Source organism: Macrotis lagotis, chromosome 5, assembly GCF_037893015.1.
Source record: "Macrotis lagotis isolate mMagLag1 chromosome 5, bilby.v1.9.chrom.fasta, whole genome shotgun sequence".
Classification (NCBI taxonomy): domain Eukaryota; kingdom Metazoa; phylum Chordata; class Mammalia; order Peramelemorphia; family Peramelidae; genus Macrotis; species Macrotis lagotis.
In genome coordinates this window covers 166790460-166812588 of record NC_133662.1, presented here as the reverse complement: position 1 = coordinate 166812588, position 22129 = coordinate 166790460, and the positions used below count along the sequence as shown (strand labels likewise).

General features: G+C 36.5%; 1 protein-coding gene across 12 annotated transcripts in view; it reads left to right on the top strand.

Moving 5' to 3' along the window:
* Positions 1 to 16700, top strand: part of SYNE1 (spectrin repeat containing nuclear envelope protein 1) — a 598518-nt gene extending 581818 nt beyond the window's left edge. For 6 of the 12 annotated variants that reach the window (XM_074187855.1, XM_074187850.1, XM_074187852.1 and 3 more), the window contains 3 exons: positions 766 to 858; positions 2485 to 2543; positions 12472 to 15786. In XM_074187855.1, coding sequence (XP_074043956.1) covers positions 766 to 858; positions 2485 to 2543; positions 12472 to 12712 — 393 coding nt within the window. In that variant the 3' untranslated portion in view covers positions 12713 to 15786. Of the gene's footprint in view, positions 1 to 765; positions 859 to 2484; positions 2544 to 12471 lie in introns of all 12 variants that reach the window. The other 6 variants (XM_074187854.1, XM_074187849.1, XM_074187857.1 and 3 more) reach the window with 5 other exon arrangements.
* The last annotated feature ends 5429 nt before the right edge of the window (positions 16701 to 22129 follow it).

The following is a 22129-nucleotide window of genomic DNA, read 5'->3' as shown; positions in this document are numbered from 1 at the left end:
TTTATGAGTACCAATCACATTAGAAGTAAAATTTATGTCAGGAAAATAGATTTCTTCTTTGAACTAATTCTCTCTTTTTCTCTTTATGAAAAAACTGATTAGCTATATCAGGCAACATATATGTCCCCCTCTAGAGCTGAGAAATTAATTTCTTGGGGGAAAAAGAAAGACAAAGAAAGAGGGAGGGAGGGGAGGAAGGAAAGAGAGGGAGGGAGGGAGGGAGGGAGGAAGGGAGGGATAGAGGGAAGGAGAGAGGGAGGAAGGAAAGAAAGAGGGAGGGAAGGCATATTGTTAAACGATTCATTTGTGAATTCCTGTCATGAGCATAAGATCTCTTAGTCTTTTTATAAGCATATAAATCTATCTCAAATAATAGTAATGACACCACAAATGGACTATTAGGTGATTTTGTCACAAAGCCCAGATGAGTGAGATTCCCTCAGGGGCTAAGCCATTGCTTAGCTATAAGTCTGTCATCATTCACAAGATATATTTATTGTTTTACAACATAAAATCATAAGATCATTAAGGAAATCCCCAGTAAGATTAAAAAAAAATTTAAGATAAAAAATTGACCTATAAAATGTTTAAGAGAAATAGACTGTCTTCAGAGCCCATTTCAAATTGCAGTCCTAAAGACTTCACTATTAGAATCTGTAGTTTATTAAACTGTACTAAGAATCTGAGATTCCTATACCCTAACCTTAGGACTATGGTGACAGAGTGTCATGAGATTTGTCTAATCAAATTCAATCTTATACATAGGATTTATCCTCTTGGTCTTCTGCTGATGAACTGGACACCTCAGGATCTGTGAGTCCTGTGTCAGGAAGAAGTACCCCAAACAGACAAAAAACGGTAAATTGATACTGCCTATCTTCTCTCAGCCCTAGGGAGGAAACACTAGGAAGTAATAGTCTTTGCAACCAATAACAAAGTTCACAGCATTTTCTTGAGAGAAAAGCAAAAAGTGTCTCTCCTTTCCCCACATGAGGTTTTCCTACAGTTTAATATTGCTTCCTCATTCCTGCTGCATTTCCACCCTGCATGAAATTAGTAATGAAAAATGGTATTTTTATTTTTAAATTAAAACAAAATCAGGGCTCAAAGTGTGGCTGGTATGCAGGATATTTTTGTTGTTCAAATGACCAGTTTGAGCAGGGTCTTCAGTTGTCCCATTTGGCAGCCGTTTTGTTTGTCTCCTCCTCACCCCTTTACCATTTTTTTTTCAGCTAAAAGATCAGGCTGCCACTTTAAAAAAAAGTCATAAAAACTTATTCTTTAATTCTTAATAAGGCTCTTGATTTGGCGAGCCTGATGATTTTATTAAACTATTTACAAATCTGTCTTATAAGGTTTTTAAATGACCAGGTAAGCTGTCCTGCAAAGCTGCTCCTGGGTTGTGACCTAGAAGACTTGGTGAAATGAGCAGTGATTTTCTGGTCACCTGCATCAAAGCAAGTGACCCTGATTTGCCCATGGGTACCATTGAAACAAATAAAAAATCAAAACAAAATAAAACAAAGCAAAAAAAAAAAAAAAAGCTAATTCTGTCCCTACTGCCCTTTATACCTTGATCTTTGTATGTAACAAGAGATTTTTTTTTGTCCTGCTTTATAGTTCCATTTGTTTTTATTATTATCCCATTCTCATTAGTTCTTAGAATAATCATTTGCACTTTTTATAAGCATCTAAGTTCTGTCCTGGTGAACTTTATGATCTTTTAAAATTGATTTTTGCAACATTCACTAGTTTCCTGTAGATCCTAGTGTCAGAATGTGAAGGAACACTGGCTTTTCAATAATTTCCACTTCAGCCTCTAGAATAAGTATCTAACTTGTTTGTTCTTTAATCATATTTTTACAAGACAACCTCATAGTATTGTCTTATTAATCCACCAAGAAAGAGAAAATTCAACATTCTAGATGATGAAAAATGTAACTGAATGAGATGATAAAATGAATTCATATAAAATTTAAATGGTCAAGCATTTAGTTAAAAAACATGCCAACCAGAAATCTATTTTATTTATCTTTATCATCTGGCTATTTGTTTTATGTGCTTTAAAATTCCATTCATATATATTTATATACATATATATTCATATATACCTTTTCCAGTTCAAACTCTAAAGGTCCTTTGTTTACTTGTAAAGTGGCAAAGAATACTCAGAACTTCTTGAATAATGTGGCATCATCTATACCAAAATATATGACTAAAAAATTAAAATAAAAAGATGCCACTACCGTGGAAGTAGTTAGAGTAATAAATTTCATGGACCTTTAATAACTGTTAAACAATTGGACATTCATTTCATTTGTTCAACAGAAGAAAAGCCAGTTTCCTTGGTTCATGGGTATCAATCACTTCATTTGATTTGTGTTTTCCTTTGCTGCACTTTTAGTTTAATTTTCATCAGTAGCTTGTCTTTATTTGCCTGGACTGAACATTCTTCTTTCTTTACCCCCTGTTCATTGCAAACAGCCACGGGGCAAATGTAGTCTCTCACAGCCTGGACCCTCTGTCAACAATCCACATAGCAGGTACCTTATTCTCCTGGTTTCCACACTGTTCTAGAACTGCAAGAGGATGATGGAAAATGCCCTGATTGGGGCCAGCCTGCATATAATCTGCCCTCAGAGGAGTAAAGGAATTACTTATTTTAGAAACATCTTTGCCCTCAGTAGCAGGTTGGCAAATGTTTGGGTTCCTTTATGAATACTGAAATACTTATGAATTTTATTGCACAAAGCTCTTGGTCTTCACACACAAAAGAAAAGCATTCCCAACACAGGCACCATTCTGATACACTTGCCCAATCGGTGAGCCTTTATAAATGTAACATAGAGACCATGTAGCTGACTAGAACATAATACTGTGGGAAAGTGGCAAAGAATTTTTATCATCCTCTTAGTTCTAGATTTTACATTTAGACAGGTGATAGAACAATGCAATATTTTATCATTTACAGAACCCACAAGTCTGAATAAAGCATACTAACACTCCCCCTTTCCCCACTCCCAGCTTGTTTTTTTTTTTGTTTGTTTGTTTTTAACGTTTTATTCAGTTTGTGGGTTTGGGGTTCTTGAGATTCTAAAAAATGAAAAGTCAGAATTTGAGTAACTTCATCGAAAATTCCTTAACGACTTCTCTCTTTGGCGTGGCCTTCAGCTCCTCTGCAGTTGACACATTAAGTCACTAACTGTTTTTGATAGTTGGCAGAGTGCTTGCATCTGTTTCACCCTGGGAACAAGACCAATGTCCACTACTCTGTGACCACTAGAGAGCAGACTTACAGCTGCCGCTTTTTGCTTTCCACCTTGTCTCTGGTAGTCTATCATTTCTGCAGCTAACAATTGCTTTTGCATTCTTCCCTGCTGGTGTGATGTGTCTGTGTTCCTTCACTCTTTCACTGATCAGTTCATGTCTCCCCCAACCACTAGCCCAGACAATTTTTAAAAAGGAGAGGAAGAAAGAAAATGATGTCCTCTCAGCCAATTCCAAATTCCAGTCCTGAGTATTTCACTGTTAGAAGAGTTCAGCCACCTGGGAGTTTATCTGGGCTATTGAAGAACTCTGAATTCCTAAGGGGAGGGATAAGAGGAAATCTAAAACTGTAAATAATCCTTACTTAATATTTTCAGTTTGCCAGTTGCCACAATTGCATGTGAGAATTCTCACTTAGATGTTGAAATTATACGATGTTGAGGCATTGGAATTGTACAATAGATATTTTGATGTATCCTCATTATTAGATGATACATAGACAAACAGAAACATAGATGTATGTTTGTGTGTCTATACATATTTATGTAAACACATATATGCATACATGTATTTGATTTAAAAACACAAAGATTTTTCTAGCAATAGTAGCAATTGGCAAAATGTAACTCTGCACCTTCAGTTAGCTACTATTCTTCAGAGAGAGACTATGTTCATAATATTCATGATGTATTCCCCAGCCTCTGCAATAGAGGGAATGGTGCCCTACTGGTAGACCATTGTCCTGTGGATTTCCTCTCCTCCCCCTTACCCATTCTCCCCACACGCTTCTGTCCTCCCAAAGAAAAGTGCTGTATCATTGATTTCAGCTTGGCCTCCCGGAGGCAAAAGAGCAAGTGTGGCTCAGACAAAAGTGGGAGGGAAGGGTTTACAAATTTTCCAGAAGACAGTCTTCTCCCTGGAAGCTAAATTGGCCTCAGAGCATAGGTAGAAAATGATTCTATTCCACCTCACCTCTCCCACGGTCCTCTACCCACATTTCTTATCAGGATTTCAGACGTCTCTATGTTCAAGGCTGAGCAGGTGCTTCAACATGCATCTTACCAATGCTTTGCAGCTTGGGGAACAGCCCCCCTTCCACCTGGGGCATCCACGCGGCACCTTTCAGATCAGCTCTGTCCAGTACTGTTTATTAACACATCTCCTTAGCAGTACAACACAATGCTCAATTTGTTACTCAGACAGGCATGGAATACAAACGAGTTTCACCTGAATGGTAAATTTAATAAAATACACTAGGCAGACAGGTTGTGGTTGAAGTGGATTGGGTTTTTTAACTCATTGGCGCCGCTGGTTGGGGTGCACACACTGTGGGCAATGAATGCAGCTCCTGCTGGGAAAGGATTAACTTACAGGACATGCTGTCACATTGTTCCAGAATACTTTCACATCAGAGTACTTCGTATTTGATCTTGCCCTGGATCAGCAAATTGGAGAGGTTACAGTAGTTAGGGCAGATAGAAAACTCCAACAATTTAGGAATGTTGACCCCACAAGCTTAGAGTGGAAAATTTTAAACCAGTTTTTTTTTAACTTTTTTTCTTCTAATTTGAGTGGTATGAGCAGGGGCAGGGATTGAAGTAGAATTTTTGTTTTGAAGTCAAATTCATTTCCTTGTTTGTCAATCCTGTCTTCTGTATAATACAGTTTAGTCTTGCCATATGTGTCTGCTCCATGAGCATGGTATTCAATTGAGCCTACTTCGCAGCTAGAAAATTTTGAATCCAGGATTCCTAGTGAATGTTATACCAAATTAATTGATGAGAGTCACCACCACCCCCCCCCAACACAAACACACACATAGAACTTCCTTCTTCACTTTAGATTCTAAGATCACTGAAAAACTCTGTATATTCATACCCACAAATTTTATCTAAGTATATTTTAAAACATATAATGATGCAAGTCATCGTGGCACATGTCTGTTATTCCTACTAGGGGAGAGAGAGAGAGAGAGAGAGAGAGAGAGAGAGAGAGAGAGAGAGAGAGAGAAAGAGAGACTTGCTTAAGGTCCAGAGTTCTGAGGTATAATAGAGCTCAAGTCAATTAAATGCACAGCCCCTGGGAATGTGGAATCAACCACCTGACTACTTAACAAGGGGTCAAAAACAGCATGTCAAGACTTCTGTGATGATCAGTAGGGAGTCTAAGGCTATATAACTAGACACTGCATTCCTAGCCTGGGTGATCTAGAAGTAGTCTCCAAAAAATTGAAAATAACAAGCAAAAATTTTTTCTGTTTAAGGAATTAAGCTCAAATTTTGATGTGGTGCTTAGTCTCTTCCATCCAGTTGTCCAATGCTGGGTCTGAAGGCCTAGTTTGTACTCATATTTAAAAACCAATGGTCCTAGAGGTTAGCTACTTCAGCCTCCTCATTTTATAGAAGAGGAACATGGGACCCAGAAAAGTTGAATGATTTGTCCAAGTTTGTACAGGTAGAATAAGTGGGTAAAGATTGACTTGGCTCTGACTCCTCTGACTATGCCACTATTCCATAAAGATAGTATAACAAAATAATATATTAGCATAACTATGGACCACAGATGATTTATGCATGAATTTAGCTACACTGTGTTTAGATAGACATAGAACTCACACACTGGTATCTCACCATAAGAACTGTTTGCTAGAGAGCGGTATTAGTAAAAGTGGACATCTATATCAGATTCATGTAGAAAACCCTTTTTCTTAAAATTCTAAGAGAATTTTTTTCAACAAGGAAGGACACTTAATGAGACATTTCCTTATACCATTAAAATGATTGATTCAGTTCCCATCTCTTTTCCTACTGAATATAGCAGTAGTATCAAACTCAAAAAATCAAGTTCCTCAATGAAAGATATTTTTGTTTATTGAATCCTAATGACCAGTGTTAAATATTAAGGCTCCATTAGAGTTTTCTTTTCCTTTTTGGCCCTATAACAAAGTCCTAATTAATGCAAATGATGAATTCCCCTCAGATATGGTGTCATTAATCAGTTTTGCAATGCATATTTCCATTGCCCAGAACCAATAATCATATTTTACATAATTATAACTTTAAATACAATTTAAAGAAATTTAACCATTTTCCTAGGTCCGTTATTTGCACTACTGCTTATAAAATCCCAAAATATCTTAGGAACATAAATGAAGACTGGAAAAGACTTCACATGTCATCGAATCCAATGCTCCCATTTTATAGGTTGGGAAAAATGAGGTCCAGAGAAATCGGATGTCTTGCTCAGGGTCACATAAATAGTTAATAGAAAAGGTAGGATTCAAATCAAAGAAAGTCCTGACTCCCAAATTTATCTCACTTGCCACTGTTCTGTTAACTATAAAATGAAAGAACTAGTCCCTTTAAATGTTAAGCATTTTACAAGGTGACAAAAGTTCCATAGATTGTACCTTGAATTCAGTAGTCTCTTATTTATTAGGAGAATGATCTGCTAATTCCCATAATAACTATCTATTGACAAAACTAGGTGGTATAATAATTAGAGTGCTGAATCTGGAGTCTGAAAGACCTCATTTCAACTTTTACCTTAAGAAACTTAGTAGCCATGTAACATTTAACCTTTCTTAGTTTTGTTTTCCTCATCTGTAAAATGGTGATAATAATTACAACTACCTCCCCAGATAAGTGTGAAGATAAGAGAGGATAATATTTGTAAAGGACTTTGTGGATTTTAAAATGTTTTATAAATGCTAGCTGTCAGTTTTGTTGTTGTCTAAAGTTCAAGAGGCAAGTTAGTATAATGATTAGCAATCTATTTTCAGAGCTAGGAAGACTTGGATTCAAGACCTGTTTTTGATCGCTACGTAGCGTGTGATCCTGGGAAAGTCTAAATTGACTTCTCAATTGTCTAAGGTGCCAACCTCACCAGTAAAAGGAATTTCTTCAGCAGAGAAGTCTTTTATAACAATGAAGTTACAAGCCCAGTCTCGATTTCTTATCCTTATTGCCTGTAGCACTACTGTCAAACTCAAATAGAAATAAGTACCACTGAACAATATAAAAAGATCCCTACAAGACTCATATTGACTTCATAAACTACCCATGTTTATATGTTTCATTAATTGGTTTATTTAATTAAATATTTCTCAACATTTTAATCTGGTTTAGTCCAGATTACTTGGAAGCATGTGGACCCTTTATGTTTGACACCTCTGTTTTAGAGCACCCCAGACCAAGATTTTGGTCATCCCTGGTAATAAAGAATTTTAGTGGTCCAGGTATAGTATCAATTCAGAAGCTTGGATCAGTGGATGGTGGGTCTGTGATGGCCCTGGACCAGGAAAAAATATTGGATATGTAATTTGAATATATCCAAGCTTTCAGGTTGCCCCTAGAAACAACAGTTCCCAGGAGAGGTTGCAGGTAAAGGATAATGCCCCTTTTCCTAAAACCCCTCTCTATTTAATAGAACCACATATCTGTTCCTCTGGATATAGATACCACACTGTTTTCTCATGATGAATTCTTTAAGCCATCTTCTATTTTAGCTAATAGATTATGAAGCTACTTAAATCATTTTTAACAATTCTTCTAGCAAAGTGTTTTAATTTTGAATGATATTGAAATATTTTCATTTTCTTCTTTGTAATTTTTCCTTTAAAAAAAATCTTTTTTTTTTGATTCTTGCCTTCAACCATGCTTAAGTGTTGTTTTGTTTTTCCTATTGGACCCCTATATATACTGACTACATTACAAAGGACATTGAAGCAATTTCTAAGTAATTTAAATGGGAACAAAACTCTGCTATTTAGAGGAAGGGGATTTGTTTTAGATCTATCTTGCTTGTCTTTATCAATCAGATTATTTGCTTCAGTTTCCATTTCATTTTGTCAGTGTAGAAACATTCTAAACACAAAGCAGTAACCATGTCCATTAAGGTAGCAGTGCCAAGAGAAGAAAGAAAGGGTCCAGAGGCTAGTCAAAAGACTGCCTTTGTTCTTTCTCTTGGAAATCCTCCCAAACCTCTACTGAATTCCAGGTGTCTTTATGGCCAAGGATAAATATTAAAAGAGTACTTTTCACCCCATGATCATTAACCATGTTGGAACTTTAAAGGTAAAAAACCAGATTCACCATAGACAAGAGGTGATTTTGGTCACTCTTGAACCTTAATGGTTCCAAAAAAAAATTAAAAAGAGGGGAGTTCTGTTACAAGGTAGATTTCAGTTTTCAAGAGAAGCCAAACTCCTCAAAGGTAATTAAGCACTGTGTGTTCCCTTTGTCCCTACTTCAGCCCATTAACTCTTGGTGTGTTGGCATTCTTAGACAGTAGAAGGCCTGGTCTAATTGAACTTTAATAAGGAATGCTCTGATGCTGTTCAATGTGCCATGTCCTTTCAGGGGGATCTTTACAATATATGACTTTACATAATACAAAAATAAGTCACTTTTTTCTTCTGGCTCAAGAGCATACAGTTGTTTAATGTGCAACCTTTGTTTTGATCTTGAACTTTGACTTTAACCTCCAAGAAAGTACATCTTTTTTCACCTGTTAATTCAAATCTACCAGGCAAATTTTATCACTAGTTATGTGCTTAAGTCATTCCATCTCTGGAAGGTTTAAGAATCCTCTGCAATAATGACAAATTATATTTCATTCTAGTTAAACATCAATAATTGCAATATTATTAGTGATCTTTAAATTGACCATAAATCAGTAGGTTCTAAGTAAGAAGTATTATCTATCTGAACACTGATGAAAGTTGTCAGATCTGCCTAGACTGAAGAAAGTCTTAATTCAATATCTATGGTCACTCAAACCCACCTATTTAAGGTCATGTTAAAGCAGAGCAATGCATCATTGCTCCAATAATCCTCTGACTATATTTACAAAGAAAGGAAGGGAGGGAAGAAAGGAGGAAAGAAGAACAGTTGGGAGGAAGCATTTCCATGTTCTCACTAATATTTATGCAAAATACTGTAGATACAAAAGTAAAGACAAGCCCTGTCCTTAAGGAGCTTACTTTCTAATGAGGGAAACAAAACATAGGAGTAGTATCTTGTCAGTGGGAAATTAGATAGTTCCAAGAGTTTTCAGCTGTGAGAATATTCTTTATATTCATCCCATAACCTTCTCCATGTGAATCGGTCATGTCACAAAAGTAAACCAGTAGTTCTTATCTGTTCTTTCATAAACCAACATAAACTGAGGATACTAGAAACCATATTAGACTCAGAGTTAGGAGACTGCCTCTGCCAGCAACTAGCTGTGTACCCTCTCAAAAAAGATGTTTATCTCAGATCTTCAATTTCCTCCCTGCATCTCTCTTTTTTTTAGTCTGTTAAATGATGGATTGACCCCAAAGATCTCTAGCTTGAAGACCATTTGAGTCTCTGACTCAGAAATTGAAATTAAAGAGGAAGTCTTGCCTGCTATTCATTAATGTGTCATCAAACTCTGTAACATTTCCACGGAATAAATCATTTTGATAGGTATAAGCTAGTGTTTATCTATAGTTAGTGTAGTTAGGTACTAAGAGGCTCAAAAGGCTGTATAGGGTGATCCACTTTTTGATCCCAATAATTTTTAGAGACAAATATCTACTTTAGAAAGAGGTTTCAATCTATGTTGATTGATGGAATACTCATATTTATAGAATCACAATTCTCTCAAGTTCTGAAGTCTTATCATTTTGCATAGCGCATGCATAAATTTACTTTTAATGCAAGTGCAATTCTTGGCTTCACCAGTAGATGGCAAACATTCTTTTTGAGAGCAGGACACTCAAAATGAACTTAATTTACCCAGTGAGAAAATAATAGTTTCATTGAATTACAAAATCTTAGAGCTAAAAGTGATGTTAAACATTTTTTTTTGGTCTTCATATATCACCTACCACACTGCCTTGGACATAGGATATATTCATTAAATATCTGTGGAATTGAATTTTTGAATCAGGTACTATCTCTTATTTTACTGAGATTCCAAGGGCTAGATAACTTGCCCAAGGGTATCTATCAGGAAAAAAAAAAAAAAACATAGCTGATACTCCCCAGCTTTTTTAATTCTCACTCTAGGATAGGATGTTCTCTAGACACCGAGCTTCCCCAGTAGTCTCACTGCTCTCCTTCCCAGCTTGTTTGTTAGAGCAGTGAGAGAATATTGGGCAAGAACTGTTTCCACTCCACCAAAGCAAGTCTGTACTAGTTTTAAACATGCCCCGTACTAGTGTTCTGTTGCTCCATCTCACTCTCTCTCTCTCTCTCTCTCTCTCTCTTTTTCTCCCTCTTCCCATTCATGATAGTTTATGAACACACAGTAAACTACTTTCCAAAACAGACAGTTGAGCTACAGTAACTTCACTGAAACAAAAAGAATGTATGAGAATTCCATGTTACATATCTGTTGGTTGGTTGATTGGTTGGTTCTTATCTTTCATTATTGAAGAAGACCAAAATGACATCACTGTGTTTGAGACATTATAGTGCATCCCGCTGTGACTGATCAGACCAATATGAGCTCAGAATGCTCTACCACAGGTTACTCTAAACTCATGTATGTCATGTTTTCTTTGAGTTGCTTCAACTTTCCTTGTTCATAGAGCACAGCACCCTCACTGATGCTGGGAGGTCCTGTGCCAGTGTCTCCAATGACACAAAATCAATTCTATAGATTTTAAGAGTGACCTTCAGGGTGTCCATTATCTCTTCTTCTGACCCCCTTATAAATGCTTGCCCTGTATGAGTTCTCAATAAAATAGTCTTTTTGACAAGCATATGTTTGGCATTTTAACAACATGGCCAGCCCAACATAGTTGTGCTCCCTGTAGTAATGTTTGAATGTTGGTAGTTTAGCTCAAGAAAGAACCTCAGTGTCTGGTATCTTCTCCTACCAGGTGATCATCAGAATTTTCCTAAGACATTTAAATGGAAGCAATTCAGTTTCCTGGCATGGCCCTGGTAGACTGTCCAGGTTTCACATGTATACAGCAATGAAGTCAGCACAATGGCTCTGTAGATCTTCAGTTTGGTAGTCAGTTTAATACCTCTTCTCTCCTGCTTTCTTTTGGAGGCTCCCAAATACTGAGCTAGCTCTGGAAATGTGTGAGTCAAACTCATTATCAATGTGAACCTCCCTGGAAAGTACATGTTACACAATCTGAATATATCTCTCTCCACACATAGATATTTTCTGCCTTTTCAACATATTTTTTTAAATAATTTAGAACCATTATCTACACCCAGAATGAACATCCTATAGGGGAGAAGGGATACCAGAACAGTAATATCTTTCACTTATCCAATAAACTTTGATAGGACACATAACTTCCTTTGTCCTTTCCATAGATTGTACTTCAATGAACTTATAATTACCATTAGGTATCTATCTGCCCCCCCAAAAAAACTAAATCAAATCATTATCAACAACAACCACAGAAAAATAGAGAAATGGAATTTTCAATTTCAGGGTCTTGGGGCATCCAGATCCCATTTTGCAAGATTCAAAAGCCAATAAAAGAATTTCCCCAAAAGATCTTGAAATCAGTGAACTTTTTTTCTTACCAACTAAATTCAAAGCAGTTATTGTATTTAATATTCTTAATCACTATAGCCAAAAGCAAAAACAATATTCCTACAGTAATAGTTTGTGAGGGCAAGGTGCTGATTCTGTGCAAAATCAAATTCTGATGTATACTCCTAAACAAGCTTTCATAAGTCTTTCCAAATTGCTGGGGACATACTTTTGTATTTGCTTCATGGGTTTTCATGTACTGGAGATTGTTTATGAGATTTAAAGATGAGTAACCTTGAGATTTAAAGATGAGTAACCTTGTCTAAGATGTCTCTTATGTTCTCAGACTCAATATGTATTGCCTCACATAATCATGCTTTAATTATTCTAGAGCTAGTTAATTTCTTCTGGTAAATTTGTATAAAGCAATTATCTTTGTTAATGGAAAATGTTTTGCTGAATTAAGAGAAAAAATTAGTGGAATCTAAGTCTCTAATTAGTTATTCTTTAGTTGATTGATTAAATGTTTATTTTGCATCCATACAGTTTCCAAACAATTCTTTTGTTAGTATTGAGGAAATAGCATGGGCTTTTTACAAATCAGTCATGGGTAATAGCTCAGTTGAATTATATTTGGCATATTCTTGTAGATTCCAGGAAGAGTAACAAAACCAAGAAGCTATATGCCTTACAAGTATTGTTGTTGATTCTCTGTGTTGATTCTTTCCTCAGGTCCATAAGAGGTGGCTCCGATTCCTCCCCTTCTGAGACCCAGCCAGCTCAATCCTGCCAGGCCTTCCTCCTCAGAGTCCTCAGAGCTGCTTTACCTCTTCAGCTTCTCCTTTTGTTCTTAATTGGTCTTGCCTGTCTTGTACCAATGTCTGAGGAGGACTACAGCTGTGCCCTCTCCAATAATTTTGCCCGATCATTCCACCCCATGCTCAGATATACCAATGGCCCACCTCCTCTATGAAATAGAAGATTAGTATCTACCTATAAATGGTTAGCAGGAGAATGTGGCAAAAAAGAAAAAGAAAAAAATTAAAACCCATCTATAAAAAACAACTTTTGCCAAGTGGAATGCACATAGGGTGGCAGCTTCTTATATCTTCTAGAACCTGTGTGCAAATCATCACATTGGTAGTAGGTCATAAGGAGAGAGAGAGAACCCAAACAGAGCCAGTATTTTGGAAGAAACCTCAATTTCCAACTCAGAACCCTAGCACTAAGAAGACTCTTAAGTAAGAGCTGCCAGTGGTCTGGGATGTTTGCCACTTGAATTCTGGGCTTTGCCTGGTTCTGTGGATAGCCAAGGATTTTATTATACTGTCAGTAACTTTCCTATGTACTGCTGCCTGGCTCTGTTAGCCAATCGTCCCAAAGTACCCTTTCAGTATCATGGGATCTACAAATCAACCAGTGCTTAAGAGATTTTAGAATCTTGTACCATACAATTTTAAAAAGCTTCAATAGCTGCTTAATTTTTACTTTGGTTACTTTTTCAGGCATGATGTTCTAACCTTTGCTTTGGATGCATAGGCTGTAAATCGATAAAGCACTTTTTTAAAAAGTTTAAAGAAAACTGGATGTAATAAATAAGATCATGGAAGGTTTTATGAGAAAAAAACTATTGAATGTTAAGTAAAAAAAGGAAGATATTTATGTATGTACAGTTTGCTAAAGCCAAGTTTTGTTTGTATTGATTTATTTGCATTTATTATAGATATCCTAAAATATTTGTCTGTTCTTTTTTAATGATAATATTGAAAAACTAAGTTTCAAGATTAACCAGGGGAAATTAAAATATAACCATATGTATCTACAGGTGTTTCATTTATTTTCCTCACAAAAAGTCACATTAGGATGACAGTCAAGGACAAATATAATTACAAAGACATTAAAATATAAATATAGATTGTTGTCATCATCATAAAAGTAACATTACCTTTATAAAAGAAAAATTATTTGTCACCTCATTATAGGGTTAGAAATTTGTTTTCATTCCACGGGATGAATGAATGAAGAAAAAAAATCATTTGTAGGTGTCTTTGAATAGTGAAATCTACAAATATTGAACTGAGGAGAAAGAAAGGAGGATATGGAATCCATAAGCATTTAATAATAGCATTAATTGTAATGTCTGTGATATGATAGGCTTTGTTTCTGCTCTGAGGAAGCTTATATTCAATCAAGGGAGATATAAGAACATATAGACCACACACATAAGACATTTACGAGGAATACACATTAGATGGGAGTCACTAACAATTGAAAAGAAGAACCAAAAGGAAGACAGTCATAGGAGAATAGGAGCCTGACCTACTCTTTCCAGACAACAAGTATATGTGAGTATTGCCTATTTCTCCTTAAAAAGATTTGTCCTCTCTTTTTTTCTCTTCCTCTCTTTTCCCTAGCAGGAAAGAGTAGGGTTTTGGGTAAAGGAAGCTTATTCAAATGGAAAAATCGGACTAGCCTGAGCTGAGGAAATTAGACCAAGAATTTGCACATTCTAAACTGGTACTGATGCCTTACAACTTTAATCATCTCAAAACCATATGTATGAAAGCTCTTCAAAATATTTGGTATACACATTATTAGTTTCTGTGAAGAAAGAATAATTTGTCTTTAGAGTCTTCCCATCTCCCTTCAGAATCCCAAGGTCTACATGTTCTCTAATTATCCAGAATTCCCCATTCTGTTCAGACTTAACTTTTTACAAAGCGTCTTATACTTCAAAGTTATCCCTCTCCACATTGTGCACATTAACAGCAACACTGTGAGATGACCAACTATAAGGGACACAACTCTTCTCAACAATTTACTGATCAAAGACAATCCTGAGAAACCTGTTAAAGAAAATTCCATTCAAATTCAGAGAAGCCTGCAGAGCAAATCAGCACATGTTCACTTTTTTTAAACTTCTTTTATGTTTTTCTTTCATTCTCTTGTTTTCCCCCCTTAGTTATAATTCTTCTTTCACAACATGACTAATAGGGAAACATGTTACATATGATTGTACACATGAAAAGCTATTTTTCTTCCTTTCCCCTGCCTGCTTTAGGAATTTCTTTACCTCTGATCTTTGTTGCTAAATATCTCAGTAATCTGACTGTCTAACCAATGTAAAAATAACCAAAAAGCTTGACCTGACCATATGCCTCCCTAATTAATCAGAATTGGATGCTAGCTGAATATTTAGTAATATGTCACAGGAATTCAAGTTGGGAAACCTCAGTCAACTAAATTCAAAATGATTTAACAAATATGTATTACATGCCTTCTATGTGCCAGACACTGAAAGGTATTGGGAATCAAAAAGACAAAAATGATACAGTCCCTACCCATTAGAAGGTTACATGGGGGACAAATGGATACAGGAGAGTTAAATATTTAACAAAATGCAAAATACTTTATAGTGTGATGGGATTCACAACTGAAGGAATCAGAAAAGACTTCTTATAAAAGAAGGCACTTGGTAGAAGCCTGAAAGAGAGTTTAGGATTCCCAGAAATATCATCTAATCCAGCTCCTGCATAGTGCAAATAAACTGAATCCCAGTAAAGTGAAGTCACTTAGCTAAGTTCACATAGATAGTAAATGGCAGTGGGATAGAAATCCAAATCAACTGCTCCAAATTCAGTGTTCTTTCCACTATATCAAAAATGTCATAGAAATAAGCAAGGTTGCTTCAACTCTTAAAAGATGAAAACATTAAACAACTCCTCTATTCAGTCATTACATGAAGATTGGGGAAATGCATAAAAGAGTATAAGACCCTTTATTCTGATTTATAACTACATATGAACTGAGGAGAATGTTTCTTTTCTACACTTACACAGCAATCACCTAGATTAGGCCCTTTTTACTACTTAGACTATTATGATTGTCTGCCTCATCTCTGCCTATTTATACCCATTTTTCAGTCAATGATCAAAGTGACTTTTCAAAGCATTGATCTACAAGCTTCCTGTCCTTCTCTCAGTAAACTTTAGTATCTCACCATTAACTCTAGAAACAAATATAAACTCCTCTGTTAAGGTAAATTGAGGCCATATAATGGAGGGCCCTGAATATCAAGCTGTGGAGTTTATACTTTAACTTTCAGGCAAAGGAGAGCCATTGAAGATTTTAGAAGCATCATTGGAAGGAAACACTTTTAGGAAGAATAATCTAGTGAATAATGTGTAATAATTTAGAAAGACATTCAAATTAGAGATCATTAGTGTGGCATTTATGAATTTTTTTAGGATTTATATATTTTCACATAACTACAATAGCCTCATTGCAAATGTAAACATAATGCCCCCTTTCCACCAAAATGATAGAGAAATCACATAGAAAAGTAAAGTAAGAGAAAAAAATGTACTTCACTCTATGTTCAGATACCATCGGTTTTATCTCTGGAATGGATCTCATTTTTATCATAAGTCTATCAGAGAAGTGGCTTCAATATATTTTTTCAAATCGTTGCTGCTTTTGCTAACTGGATTTCCCTCCATTCTCTTCCTCCTTACTCTCATTTATTCTATCCTCTCTCCTTTTACCCTGTCCCTTCTCAAGTGTGTTGTATCTGACTACCCTCTCCTATAATCTTCCCTCCCTTCTATCACCTACCACCCCCATTCCCCCTGTCCCCTTTCTCCCACCCTTTTTCTCTCCTTTTTCCTCTAGGGAAAGAGAGATTTCTATAAGTAATTTCCTCTCTCCACTGCAAAAGTTTTTTTCTTAATTCTTTTATGTGAAATATCTTGGCCCATCTACCTCTCCTTTTCCTTTCTCCCAGTATATTCCTTCTTCACCCTTTGACTCCATCTTTATATTTTACCTTCACATTCAGCTCCTCTCCTGTGTCTTGTCTATTTATGCACCTTCTACCTATTCTAATAAGTGAGAAAGTTCATAAAAGCAGTTCAATCTCATTAAATACTCATAATTTGCCCTTACCATCCATCCTCTCTATGCTTCACCTGAGTCCTGAACTTTCTGTTTAGCTCTGGTCATTTCAAAAGGAAAGTTTGAAAGTCCCCATTTCATTCAATGTCCATCTTTTCCCCTGAAAGAGGATGCTCAGTTTTTCGCTGGGGGGGGGGGGGGGTGTTGATTCTCAGTTCTTTTGCCTTCTTGAATATTATATTCCAAGTTCTATGAGTTCTTAATGTAGATCTACTAAATCCTATTTAATACTGACTGCAGCACCACAATATCTGAATTGTTACTTTCTGGCTGCTTGCAATATTTTCTCTTTGATTTGGGAGTTTTGGAATTTGGCTATTATATTCCTAGGATTTTTTAAGTTTGGGATCTCTTCAGTGGGTGATCAGTGGATTCCTTTACTTTCTATTTTACTCTCTGCTTCTAAGATATCAGGGTGATTTTCCTGGAGAATTTATTTTAAAATAGTTTTTTCTCTGGTTATTTACATTCAGGTAGCCCCCATATTTTTAAATTATCTCTTCTGGATCTGTTTTCCTGGTTAGTTGTTTTTTCCAATGAGTTAGTTTTGTTTAATTGTTTCTTGATTTCTCACAAAGTCATCAGCTTCTTAGCTTCATTCTACATTTGAAGGAGATATTTTCTTTAGAGAGCTTTTTTATCCCCTGTTCCATCTGGCCAATTCTGGTTTTTTAAGGTATTCTTCTCCTCATTGACTTTTTTGGACTGCTTTTTCCATTTGACCTAAATTGGTTTTTTTAACATGTTATTTTCTTTGTTTTTGTTTTTGCTTTTGCTTTTTTGTATCTCCTTTACCAAGCTGCTGACTTGGTTTTCATGATTTTCCTGTATTTCTCTCATTTCTCTTCCCAATTTTCCTCTACTTGATAGTCAAAATCTTTTTTTGAGCTCTTCCATAACCTGAGATGAATTAATATTTTTCTTGGAGACTTTGGATGCAGAAGCTTTGACTTTGTCATCTTCTGAGTATGAATTTTGATCCTCCATGGGACCAAAGTAATTGTCTATGGTTAATTCTTTTTCTTCTGATTTTTGCTTACTTACTAACCTATGACCTGATTTTAATGCACTTCCAAAGATTTTGAGGGTATTTGGAATACCCCCCCCCAGGGATCTTATTTCTTTTTTTTAAGGTTTTTGCAAGGCAAATGGGGTTAAGTGGCTTGCCCAAGGCCATACAGCTAGGTAATTATTAAGTGTCTGAGACTGGATTTGAACCCAGGTACTCCTGACTCCAAGGCCGGTGCTTTATCCACTATGCCACCTAGCCGCCCCAGGGATCTTATTTCTTTCAAGGTCTAATGAGAGGTTCTGACTGCTCTCCTGGCCTTTGCTGTGGTCTGTAGATGATCACAAGCACTCTCCTCTGCCTTGGAGCTATGAGGAGGATCCCTGCTTTACTATGGTGGTATGGGGCCCTAGAATGTGACCTGGATCTGAGGGTGGACAAAGTCCTGTTCCAAGGAAAGTGGAGAGAGATCTACATTCTCCCCTGGCCCCCTTACCATCTATGGGCTGAGCACTCTGGGAACAGTTACTGGGTGACTCCACAGACCTGCTTCTGGTTCCCAGTTCAAGTCTGTGCTGAGGCCTGAGCTGCACTGGGCTCTACTCTCACTCTGGTGAGGCAGAGTTTTCCTGCTGAGCTTCCAAGTTGCCCTTGGTGATCCCTGGGCTGAGAGGTCTGGAAACTGCTCCTGCTGCCATGGATCCAGACACCCCCAGAGACCCAAGTGCCCCTGTTCCTGGAAGGCTGGAGCTGATTCACTTCACATCACCTGGCCTGAGTAGCACTACAAATCTTTCAAACCCTGGTGGAACAGATCCTTTTCTTCCCCATGGAATAGATCTTCCAAGTTGTCTTGGGTCAGATAATTGTTTCCATCAGTTCTTTCTGTAGGTTCTACCACTCTAGAATTTGATTAGAGCCATAATTTTAAGGTATTTGGAGTGTACTGGTTGGGGAAGCTTCTGGGGATTCATGCCTCCATGTCACCAGTTTGGTCCCCATGCCATGAACTTTTTAAAATATTTCAATAACTATTCCAATATAATTCTTTTACTTCATAATCCTATACATTTAGAAACATTGAGTGGAGGTTTTTAAGACTTCACCAGACTGCCAAAAACAGTCCATGACACAAAAACAGTAATTAACTCTTTTTAAGAAGCAAGGAGACTAATTCCTTTAGATTACTACAGTAATCTAGGAAGTGATAAGTATCTGAACCAGGAAGGACTAGGAAGGTGACAATATGAAATAAAAGAGAAGGAACCAGTAGGAGATACAGAACTTGGTGATTTATTGGATGATTCCAAGATGGACACTGAATGAACAGGGAAAGGACAGTACTGTTTGCAGAAATAAGGAGATCAAAATAGGAAGTTAAATTGGGAGAGGGTTCTGGAAGACACTGAAATTAAGGTGATACATGAGACATTCAAGTGAAAATGTCTAGGGGATAGTTAAGACATAAAATTATAGTTTAAAGAGGTAACTAGGTGATGCAGTGGATAAAGCATTGGCCCTGAAGTCAGAAGGACCTGAATTAAAATCTGACCTCAAATGCTTAATACTTAACTGTGTAACTTTGTACAAATAACTTAACTCCATTGCCTTGCCAAAAAAAAGAATTATACTTTAGGTGAGATAGCAGAAACAGGTTTTGTAGTCATATAAGTGAAGATGATAATAATGAAGCAATGAGAACAGATGAGTTCTCTTAGGAGTAGGGAACAGAAAAAGATTCAAGTGTGAACCTTCAAGGAGTATAAACAACTAGGGAATGAGAGAAAAAAAGAAGAGCTGAATAAGATCTTCAGAAAGAATAATAAAAGAACTAAAACTATGTAATTGTAAGAAGTCTGAGAAAGTTTGGTGGGGGAAAAATAGGGCTTATAGGAGCAAAGAACAAGGAGAAAAGTCTTCTAGATTTGGGGAAAAGGAAATCATTGGTCTTATAGAGAGCAGTTTCAATAGATTTTTGAGTAAGTAGAGACAGGGCAACTAGGAAATGGAGGCAGGATAGTTGAAGGGAGTAAGAAATATGATTGTGTACCAAGATTGTGTTACCCTAAATGGGATTATAGACTGATAGCATATTCCAGAAAGAATGTTGGGTCTTATTCTCTTCAGACTTTTCTCATACTGTTCTGTCTCATCACCTCTCAAGTGAGAATGGATGAATTCTCTTGGGAATGAGGAATAGAAAAAAGACCAGTTGAGGTTCAAGGATGGAACTTTGAGAAGTACCAACTATTAGGTAATGAAAGAAGAAAGAAGAGTTGAACAATAAAAGAACTAAAGTAAGTTGTAAGGAATTTGTTGGTCCAACTTGAATTTTACCTCCTTCTTAAAACTTTCCTTAGTCACCTCACCCATGAATAAGTTGTCTGGAAACTTCTTTATCTCTGTAATTATAAATTTATAGGACAACATTTTGGGGAGGCAGTATTGTGCACTGGAAAATATTGGATTTGATTTATGATAAACTGACCTTAGGCAAGATGCTTAATCTCTCTAGGCCACAGTTTCCTGATTTGTAAAAAGAAGGAGTTGGACCAAATATTCCCTTAGACCCAGCTCTTCCATCTTCCATCTGCTGTTTGTAAAAAATATAAATTTCCTGAAGAATTGAAATGATAGTCAGGGCTTTCTTGTCAAAGAGAAATCACTTTCCAAGTTCAATTTCCTCATAACTTCCATGTTTATATTCCAATGTTTTGTCACTAAATTTGATTTTAATTTATGAAAAAAAAGTAAACTAGACTTTGGGCTAGGATTTTTTTTATTGTTTGTTTTGTATGAGCTATCAAATAATCCTACTGGGGCTATCCTCTGCAAGTTTTCTTAATCAATAACACTCCTCTTAACCATGACTCATCAGTGATGCAAGATGCCAACACAACATAGCAGGCCAGTTTCTAGAAAAGCCCGTGTTCTCTGTGCTTTCTTTTTTCTCCTTCTGGGAAAAAGAGACAGTAATATTCTTCTTCTGGTGGTGTTGATGTTAGGACTGTGACAGGTAGTGTGAAGAAATCAGATGTATCTGTGTACCATAGGTTTGAGGTAAATCTGATCTCTCCCAAAACCAATGAAACAGAAATTGTGGAGTTTGTACTTTGTTTTTCCTCCTTATTGACAAGAATGGGATGAATAAGAATGAATCTATTTTAAAAGGAACCTCCCCCATTGAGGTGGCATAGCAGAGTGCTGATCCTGGAGTCAGGAGAACCCGAGTTCAAAAATGACCTTGGAAGCTTGACACCATTATTATCATACATTTACTATCTGTGTGAGTCACTTAACCCTTGATTGCTTTACAACCAGAATTCATCTCCAGTTGTCCTGGAACCAATATTGGGGTCTGGAGGAGAAAGTGAGGCTGGTTACATAGCATAAGCTCTCCCTTACTCAAATTCAATTCACATGTATACCATGGCATCACTTCCCTGATGTCATGGTCTTCTTCAAGAATGAAGGTCAAACAACAATGATTTCCTCCCAATATACAGAACCACAGAGAAAAAGCATCTCAGCTACTTTTGCAACATTAAGATTTTCACACTTCCCCATTTATACCTCACAATGCCTCTAACTGGCCATATACCTGAATCAAGTCTAACAAACTATTAAAAACCCAATCTATTCTTTGGCAAGTCACTTAACCCCATTGCCTTGCAATAACTAAAAAAAAAATCCAATCTATTCCCTATGAAGCTACCAGTCTAAACAAACTTCCTTAGTGCATGAACAAATTTATTTTCCTTTCAGTCTGACTACTCACTTTTTGACTTTTAGTATTAATAGACCTTATGGTAGATGAAATTAGGAAGGAATTATTCTTCCTTAGCCTCTGCTCCATGCATCTGGATAACTGTCAACCATTGGCAGATCCGTATTTAGACTCTGATGTGTAAATCTTTTCTGAAGCTGGAGCACTGTCTTTGTCACAAAAAAAAAAGATCAACATTCAAGTATAAATAACAGGAAAATTGAAGCCAGTGATAAGGTAGTGGGTGTTCCTCAGCCTCTTTTCTAGAAACTGGCCTGTTATGTTGTGGGAACACTGATGAGTCATGATTTAGAAAAATGTGCTATTGATTAAGATAACTTGCAGAGAATAACCCCAGTAGGATTATTTGATAGCCCATCAAAACAAAAAAAAATCCTAGCCCCAAGTCTAATTTATTTTTTCATTAATTAAAATAAAATTGAGTGACATAAACATGGAAGTCATGAAGAAGTGAAGTTTGGGAGTCACTGCTTTCTGCAAGGTTATGATTTATATAACAAGTGCCTATTCATAGATGGAAAGGAGACACAACTAGAGACTTGCCCACCTCACTAGTATATGCTGAGTGAAAGACAGTTCAAGAAAGTTAAAATACTTTCATGTGAATTGCAGTTATTCTAATTACTCCAACAGTGTGGAAA